This window comes from Notothenia rossii, assembly GCF_949606895.1.
Source record: "Notothenia rossii genome assembly, contig: scaffold_335, whole genome shotgun sequence".
Lineage (NCBI taxonomy): Eukaryota > Metazoa > Chordata > Actinopteri > Perciformes > Nototheniidae > Notothenia > Notothenia rossii.
The window spans coordinates 29,990-39,722 of NW_027639658.1; the positions used below are offsets into that span (position 1 = coordinate 29,990).

General features: G+C 40.6%; 1 protein-coding gene across 1 annotated transcript; it reads left to right on the top strand.

The window, feature by feature from the left end:
- Window positions 1–5: 5 nt before the first annotated feature.
- LOC307027550 (peroxisomal ATPase PEX6-like) lies at window positions 6–9,728 on the top strand (the record flags this gene model as incomplete). Its single annotated transcript, XM_079695823.1, has 9 exons — window positions 6–5,182; window positions 5,567–5,697; window positions 6,029–6,506; window positions 6,862–7,031; window positions 7,135–7,218; window positions 7,523–7,640; window positions 8,316–8,449; window positions 8,545–8,650; window positions 9,603–9,728. Coding segments are annotated over exons 1-9 (1,851 nt in total), but the record flags the coding sequence as incomplete, so codon positions are not given.
- Window positions 9,729–9,733: the final 5 nt, after the last annotated feature.

Consider the following 9,733-nt stretch of genomic DNA (forward strand, 5'->3'; position numbering starts at 1 on the left):
TTTGTATCCTAAAATTACCAGACCTAGTAGAATCACTTCTCATTCTGCTACATTAATAGACAACATATTCACAAACATTGTGGAAAACAATACAGTAGGCGGACTATTATATAGTGACATAAGTGATCATTTACCTGTTTTTATTGTCTATCACTGCAGCTCTAAGAAACCGAAAGTCGCCAGCCATTTCAAATACAAAAGATTGAGAACTGAAGATAACATAATTGCATTTAAGAATGACTTACTAAAGCAGAATTGGAGGGTAGTATATGAGAGAGACGATATTGACAAGGCCTATGATGAATTTCTAAACATCTTTAAAGCACTTTATGACAAAAACTGTCCTGTGAAACAATGCAGAGAGAGACACAAACAAACTCACAGTGCATGGATCACTAATGGCCTAAAAAATGCCTGCAAAAAGAAAAATACACTATATAGACAATTCATAAAAATATAGAACTTCAGAAGCAGAAAATAAATATAAAAGATATAAGAATAAATTAACCCATATTCTGAGGATATGTAAAAAATAATACTATAATAAAATATTAGAGAATAATAAGAATAATATGAAAGGTTTATGGAAAGTTTTTTAATAGTGTCATTAGAAATGGAGCAAAAAGCTCTGGTTACCCTGAGTTTTTTGTGGACAAAAATAATGTTATTAATAATACAGAAGATGTGGTTAATGGTTTTAATGAATTCTTTGTAAATGTGGGGCCAGATCCGGCAGAAAAAATTAAAACCGTAGAAACAACTAAAGGGGAAGATACGGACCTCTGGAATGAAAACAATAGCTCCTTCTTCCTCACACCAGTCGAAGAAAAAGAAATCATAGATAATGTGCGAAAATGTAAAAGAAAATCCTCGACCGATTGAAATAATATTGATATGGTTATAATAAAAAACATTATTGAAGAAATTGCAGAACCATTCACTCATCTCTTTAACTTGTTTTTTCAATCTGGTAAATTCCCAAATAAAATGAAAATAGCAAAAGTTATACCATTATATAAAACTTGGGATAAACACCATTACACAAGTTACAGACCTGTTTCATTGCTCTCTCAGTTTTCCAAGATCCTTGAAAAGCTTTTTACAAAAAGACTTGACAGTTTCATGGAAACACATCATCTTTTGGACGACAGTCAATATGGATTCAGGAAAGATAGATCAACATCTATGGCACTCAATCAATCAATGTTTATTTATATAGCTCAATATCACAAATGTTACATTTGTCTCAGTGGACTTCACAGTTTGTACAGAATATCAGTATGACAATACGAAACCCTCTATCCTTAGACCCTCACATCGTACAAGGAAAAACTTCCAGAGAAAACCCACAGTTTAAAGGGAAAAATGGGAGAAACCTCAGGGAGAGCAACAGAGGAGGGATCCCTCTCCCAGGACGGACAGACGTGCAATAGATGCCGTGTGTAAATTGAAAAGATAATACATTTGCAACATAGGTAGTCCAAATGTTTGGAAATGCATGTGTGTATAATAGGAAGATGAATCCACGAGGATATCCATCCAGGACTTATGATCCAGGACCACAGCCACGACTCAAGATCCAGGACTCGCGATCCATGACATAGGACCGCAGGCTCATCCATGACTCCGGATCCCGGCGTATATAGACACCAAAAAGAAAGACATTTGGGGAAGCTGGGTTAATCGGAACATGAGAGTGCACAGGTATAGACAGGGAGAAGGAAGAAGTAAGATGTCCCCCGACAAACTAAGCCTACATCAGCAAAACTAGGGGCTGAATCTAATCAGCCCTAACTATAAGCTTTATCAAAAAGGAAGGTCTTAAGCGCACTCTTAAAAACGGATAGGGTGTCTGCCGCCCGAACACAAACTGGAAGCTGATTCCACAAAAGTGGAGCTTGATAAGAAAAGGCTCTGGCTCCCATTGTACTTTTAGAGACTCTAGGAACAACCAACAACCCTGCATTTTTTTTAACGCAATGCCCTAGTAGGACAGTGGGGTATAATGAGTTCTTTAAGGTAAGATGGCGCCTGCCCATTAAGGGCTTTGTAGGCGAGAAGAAGAATTTTAAATTCTATCCTGTGTTCTATAGGGAGCCGGTGTAAGGCAGCCAGAACAGGAGTAATGTGGTCCCTTTTCCTAACTCTGGTTAGTACACCAGCTGCAGCATTTTGAATCAGCTGAAGCGACTTGATTGACTTCTTGGTACACCTTGATAATAAGGAGTTACAATAATCCAGCCAAGAAGTAACAAATGCATGGACTAGTTTCTCTGCATCGTTTTGAGGCAAGATATGCCTGATTTTTGCAATGTTACGTAGATGGAAGTAGGCGGTCCTTGAAATTGATTTTATGTGGGTGTTAAAGGATAAATCCTGATCAAATATAACACCAAGATTCCTTACAGGCTCACTGGAGGCCAAATTAATGCCATCCATAGTTAGTATATCTTTAGATAATTTGTTTCGTAGATTCTTCGGGCCAAGTACAATAACTTCAGTTTTGGTCGTGTTTAACATAAAAAAATGTAAGGTCATCCACGTTTTTAAGTCCTTGAGGCAGTCTTGAATTTTATTTAGATGATTAATTTCATCAGGCTTGATTGATAAATATAGTTGAGTATCATCCGCATAACAATGAAAGTTTACAGAATGATTCCTTATAATATTGCCTAACGGAAACATATATAATGTGAACAAAATAGGTCCGAGCACTGAGCCCTGTGTTACTCCATGGCTAACTTTGGTTTGCGTGGAAGATTCATCGTTGACACGTACAAACTGAGAGCGTTCAGATAGATAGGACCTAAACCAGCCTAAAGCAGTTCCCTGTATGCCAACTAAGTGCTCGAGTCTTTGCAATAAGATATCATGGTCGATAGTATCAAATGCAGCACTGAGATCGAGCAAAACAAGAATATAGACAAGTCCCTTGTCTGAGGCTATTAGAATGTCATTTGTGACTTTAACCAGAGCTGTCTCTGTGCTATGATGTGTTCTAAAGCCAGACTGAAAATCTTCAAATAAATCATAGTTTTTTAAGTAATCACACAGCTGGCACTAATGGAATTAAGTGAGGAAATAGCAAACTGCATGGACAATAAAAAACAAGCAGTGGGAATATTTATAGACTTACAAAAAGCATTTGACACCATAGATCACAATATTTTACTGATAAAACTGGAACGGTATGGCATCAGAGGGTGGGATTAGACTGGGTGAGAGATTATTTAAGCAACAGACAACAATTTGTTGAAATTGGTGAACATAAATCAAAAAACATGAACATAACTTGTGGAGTACCTCAGGGGTCCGTGTTGGGTCCAAAGCTGTTCATAATATACATCAACGACATTTGCAGAGTATCAAATATATTGAAATTAATTTTATTTGCAGATGACACTAATATTTTTTGTTCCGGTGACAATTTGAAAGAGCTAATGGAAGTGATAACAGCATAAATGAGTAAAACATTGGTTTGACACAAACAAATTATCATTAAATATAAGCAAAACAAAGATTATGTTATTTGGAAAACATAAAACAAATCCACAGGTGGAATTAATACTAGATAACATAAACATAGAAAGAGTATATGAAATGAAGTTCCTTGGTGTGGTTTTAGACCACAAAATCAGCTGGAAGCCTCATATCACTCATGTAAAAGCAAAACTGGCTAAAACTATCGCAATATTGGGAAAAGCCAGACACATTCTGGACTACAACTCATTGTATACTCTATATAACACACTGATATTGCCATATCTGATTTACTGTGTAGAATTTGGGGAAACACGTACAAAACCAACCTACAGCCGTTATGCACATTACAAAAAAGGGCTATAAGAGTTATCAATAATGTTAGATATCTTGAACACACTAACGTATTATTTTTGAAGTCACACATTTTGAAGTTCATTGATCTGTTTAAATTTAAAACGGCACAAATCATGTACAGAGCAAGACATAATCTACTTCCTAGGAAATTAAAAACATTGTTCGTAGACAGAGAGGGTGGGTATAATTTGAGAGGAAATCTACATTTGAAACAACTCAAGGTCAGAACAACTCTGAGAAGTATGAGTATAACAATCTGTGGGGTGATTTTATGGAATGGTTTGGAGCAGGAGTTAAACAAAGCACAAGCATAATTCAGTTTAAAAGGATGTACAGAAACACTTTTTTGAAAAACTATGAGAATGAAGAGAGGTGATTGAAGATGAGAAATTATTGTAAATGTATGTATAAATGTAAAGATGTGAGTAGGAATAACTTGCTGAAATGATTGAAAAGATAATCATTGATTAGCACCGCTAATCAATGATTTTCTTTTTTAACAGCAGTCCCTAATATATTTGTAGAAAGGCAGGAAATGTAATTAAATCGAGAAAATGTTTCATTGCAGAGGACCTCCTGTTTTGTGTCCCCCCCCCACTTCTCAAACCAAAGTTACACCCTTGACTACCATTGACCATCGACTTACCTGCAATATTAGTTTTACAAATAATTATATTAAATTAAAAATAAATACATAAAATAAATAAATATTTATTTGTATTTATCTCATATAAATTAATAATAATTATAAACTGTATGTAGTACCCTGTTCATCCACCGGGTGGCAGTGTTGACCCCCCAGGAAGCCATGAAGAAGAAGCAGTGATGACGCAGGTCCAACATGGCGCTGCAGGTGGAGTTGTGTTGCCTGGAAACTTTCCCCTCTCACCTCAGTCCTCTGGATGTTTTGATTTTCCAATCTCACCTGGACTCGATCTTCCAGAATGACAGCGACCCACCAACCGTCCTCTTCACCCCGCAGCCGCCTCAGGGCTCCTGTAAACCGGGCATTTTACTGCGCCTCCACCCAACCACCGAGGAGGAGACTCTTGGTTCCCCCAGACCCGAGTTCAAGACCCGGGTCCGGCTCTTCACCAGCCGGCTCTTCCTGCAGCACCACGGGCTCCAGAGGGCCGGGAGCACCGGGACTATCCGGGCCATGGAGCCGGTTTCCCTGAACAGAGTGGTGCTGGGAGCCCGCAGCAGACAGACTCTCCTCTGGGCAGGAGGAGAGAGGTTCACCGAGGGGCTGCTGGAGCTCTGCAGCCCGGGACAGTGTCTGCTTGCCCGGCAGGGAGACCCTCTGCTGCTGCCCCCCATACACCCGGGACAGGACCCGGGACAGGTGAGAGACCAGGGGATTTATAACTTTATTTATTCTTCATCTACAAGTCGGAATCTGAACTTCTTCAGCTCCATGTTTTTGAATTATATAAGTTAGACATTTTTGAGAAATGAGAAAAAAAAATCCTTTAAAAGAAATTGCAACTTTTGATGAAAACTGATAATAATCAAAAACGCTGTCATGTGAACATGACAAAAAAACAAAAGTGTTTTTGATACAAATCAGACACCTGTTTTTTAAATAAAACATAGTTTAGTAACTTTTAATACATGTTGTCTTATTCTTATTGCATTCCTTAGTTTAATTGTAAACATGAAGTTAATCCTGAAACCAGAACCGCTGTTTTAATAAGGTGTTTTGATTCCCCCCCCCCCTCTTCCTAAGGTGATGGAGCTGCTGGTGTTGGAGTGCAGTCCTGTCACCCAGGGACGGATCACGGCCGACACCTCTCTGGTTCTGACTGACTGCTGGGACCCCCCGGACCCCCCTGCCGCCCCCCCACCCTGCACGCTTATGTAAATATATTTAACATGTTCATACAAATGCACAACTTTTTACTGTGATATCTTGTTTTAATAGTTACTTTATAATAATAATAAACGTTATTTGTATAACCCCTTTCATGCACAAAGCAGCCCAACGTACTTTACAGAACAAGAAAAAAACATAACAACAATAACATCTACAGTGAAATGAAATTCGTCCTAATTTATCACTTTATTTTAATTTGTATTCTATTTTATCTTTATTTTTACCCTGTGTGAACCCTGTTTTCCATTCTGACACTTTTGCTTCTATTAACGCCTGAATTAAGGGGTTAAATAAAGTTGTACCTTATCTCATCAGACCGCTCAGACTGTGCGTGTCGGACTTCGCTCATTACGCTGACGGCCTCGGAGGCGGTCTCTCTCTCCTGGACAACAGGAAGCTGCTGGGCTCTGGGTTTTCGGGCGTCCTGCAGGCTCTGGAGTGCAGGCTGGACGTCCGGGTGGTGGACACTCAGCGATGGCGGGGAGTCAAAGGTCAGCAGGGGGTCGCTGTGGATGTGGACAGCTGTGTGTTCGTGAGCAAACAGCTGCTCCTCAGGCTGGGGCTGTTCAACCAGGAGTGGGTGAAGCTGTCGCGGCCGGGCGGTTCCTGCAGAACAGCTGATGTTAGGGGGGGGGTCTGCAGACAGAGGCTGGTCTCTGTGCTGGTGCTGGATCCATCACTAAGTCCAGATCTGCAGAACCAGGAGGAAGTCGGTTTCATATCAGCAACTCTGTGGTTCAACATGACTGAAGGAGACGTGAGCCCCGTGAGCATCTGCACTCTGAGGATGAAGGTGATTCGACCAGCGCTCAACAATTCATCTGAATTCTATCCAAAAAGCAATATGGATAAATAGATAGATAGAATTGGAGGATGACACCCTCTTTAATGGTCACACATACATGCACACAGCACACACAGTGACATTTGACATCTGCATTTAACCCATCCTAGTACTAGGAGCAGTGGGCAGCGCACGGGTGCAATATTCGCTAAAGGCATATTATTTTAAAATGTATGTCAACAAGTGAAAATGTTAATTTCCCCAGAATTATTTCCAACAGAAGAAATGCAGAGTCCCCTTTTCTAGTCACTACTTTATCTCAGCCTCTCCCCCTTTAATAACATGTTGTGTCCGGTCCTCTCAGAGGTGGAGACCCTCTCCTCCTGTGCCCGGCGGTCCGCACTCTCACAGCTTCTGTCGCTCAGCTTCTCCTGCGTTCTCCAGCGAGCTTCACGTCCAGCCAGTGGTTTCCCCGCTCTACAACAGCCTCAGCTGCTACGACACGGTGCTGTCTGAACACTTCAGCACGCCCAGGTCAGCCTGACAGCTTTGGTATTTAGATACTAAATCATAATAATTATTATTATCGGATGCTTTTTATACACTTCTCCTCTGAGTGTCCTCTCTCTCTCTGCAGGCTGGTTTCAGAGGGAGACATCCTGACCGTTCGTGCTGAAAACCATCCAGACCTGCTGGAGAACAACTCAGAGGGAATACACAGGTACGGATCACTCATCCACGAATACATGATGTTCACCAGAATGCTGAAGACCACAGAGGACATGCATGTGATAATGTATGACATGTTGCTTTGTCAGCGTGTTCAGCTTGACATGAACAAGATTATTCTGTAGAGACACAAATGTTATTATTGTTGGTTAGGTTAATCTGAGTTAATGAAGTGATGTCTTAATAACTGCCTCGGACATTTATGACATTTGAATTTGAGAATAAACAGTTAATTATTTAAAAAATCTTTTAACTGTTGACGTGTTGACCTAAGTGCAACCTTTGACCTCCGGCAGGTGTCCGGTGCTGTACTTCAGAGTGCAGAAGGTATGTTCGTCTGCAGAGAGAGAAGAAGAGGATGAAGAGGAGGGAGAAGCTCTCCTGGCTGACAGACAACACACCTCTCTCTACATGGTAACCTTTGACCCTTTGCCTCCTGTCAGTGTGTGTGGCTGCAGTTCAATAGTATTGTTTGCTTAGTCAAGTTTCTGACTCAGCGAAATAACCTGCAAAAACCCTAGTGGCATTTTAAGAGCTGGTTTAATTATCTCTAAATGTTAAGGACATGTGCTTCAAAGCTTCCGTCACTCATAGGATACACTGCAGCATCCTAACAAAGAAAAGGAGATAATCCTATATTCATGCGTCTGCAACATTTAAAGCAACTCAACATTTGGCCTTTAAGAACATCACTTGTTGCTCTTTATTGTACTCAGCAGATCACTTTTTAAAGTTTGTTTTTCAAAGTTTTTCACAGTACAGGCCCTTACTTTAATTGTTAATTAAAGTTGGTTGTGTTTGTTTGTTTGTTTAGCCTACTAATGTTCAATGCGTTCTAAATAAAGTTGCTAAACATCCCTTCAAAGTCGTGTAAGAACCGTGGGATTCTGTAAACCTTTGTTATCTTTTTTCAAGTCCTCATGAATTATTATTCAGATATTTCTTTACCCTCATCAGGATGTTTTCTGTTTCCTTTTTTAGGGAAAAAAATAATTAGGAGAAGATTCATGAAGATTGTTTTGATTATTCCAATGCAGCCTGTGTCTTTGACAGCTGTGTCACTGAATGTGTGTGTGTGTGTGTCCTCAGCAAGCGTCCACCAGCAGCGCGGCCCCCCCCCTCTCAGTGGAGGGCTCCTCTCTGTGGAGCAGCCTCTCTCCTCCGGGCCTCCTCAGGACGGTGGAGCTCCTCAGCAGCATCGTCCTCCCTCACCTGCACCACAGGTAACTGTCCGTCTGCAGCTCTGACAGGAAGTGTGATAGAGAGAGGCATGATGGGACATGTAGTCATGTAATGATACTGTTCTGTGTGGTTGTAGCAGCTCTCTGCCCGGCTGCACCGTCCTCCTTCACGGCCCGTCAGGAAGTGGGAAGATGACAGCAGTCAGCGCAGCGAGTCGGAGACTGAACCTCCACCTGCTGAAGGTAAGACAGCCTTCTTCATCTTTTTTATTCTTCCTCCTATTAATCCGATTATTATAAGTTTTCCAGTCTTTAAAGAGTAATCTATTCGTAAATATAGAATTTTTTTATAAGAAATGTTACTGTGTTGCATAGTTTCAAAAGTGCAAGTACTCATTGGGCACAATGGCATTTTTCACACTCAAGATTGTGTATAATATTTGTTTTTATCACAAAGAATTACACAGAAGAGTAAAAATATAACTAAATTACAAGTAGGTCAAAATTGTAACTAAATATATTATAATGTGTGACTAGATGGGCATTTATATTCAAACATAAGGTGTATTTCTCAAAGTATTTATAGTAAAGAAGGTTTTTTTTAAACATTGAGTTGTAAATGATTATTAAATATATATAAAAGCATTAAATGTATCAGATTAGCTACTCATAAATATGTTTTTGATTTATCATCCCTCTGATAATAGCATATCTACATTAAGAAACAGCTGGATTTTCTAAATAAATGAAGCTTATTACCTTAACATTTCCCTCACTTGCTGTAAGTGTGTGTGACTGTTGTTACACGTTGTTATGGTTACACTTCCCGTTGTCCTGTGTGCAGGTGGACTGTGAGTGTGTGTGTGACTGTTACACGTTGTTATGGTTACACTTCCTGTTGTCCTGTGTGCAGGTGGACAGTGTGTGTGTGTGACTGTTACACGTTGTTATGGTTACACTTCCTGTTGTCCTGTGTGCAAGTGGACTGTGAGTGTGTGTGTGACTGTTGTTGCACGTTGTTATGGTTACACTTCCTGTTGTCCTCTGTGCAGGTGGACTGTGTGAGTGTGTGTGACTGTTACACGTTGTTATGGTTACACTTCTTGTTGTCCTGTGTGCAGGTGGACTGTGAGTGTGTGTGTGTGACTGTTGTTGCACGTTGTTATGGTTACACTTCCTGTTGTCCTGTGTGCAGGTGGACTGTGTGAGTGTGTGTGCTGACACCCCAGCAGCCTCGGAGGTGAAGCTCAGCTCGGTGTTTCAGCGGGCTGAAGCCATGCAGCCCTGCGTCCTGCTGCTCAGGAACCTGCAGGTCCTGCTCCGCCC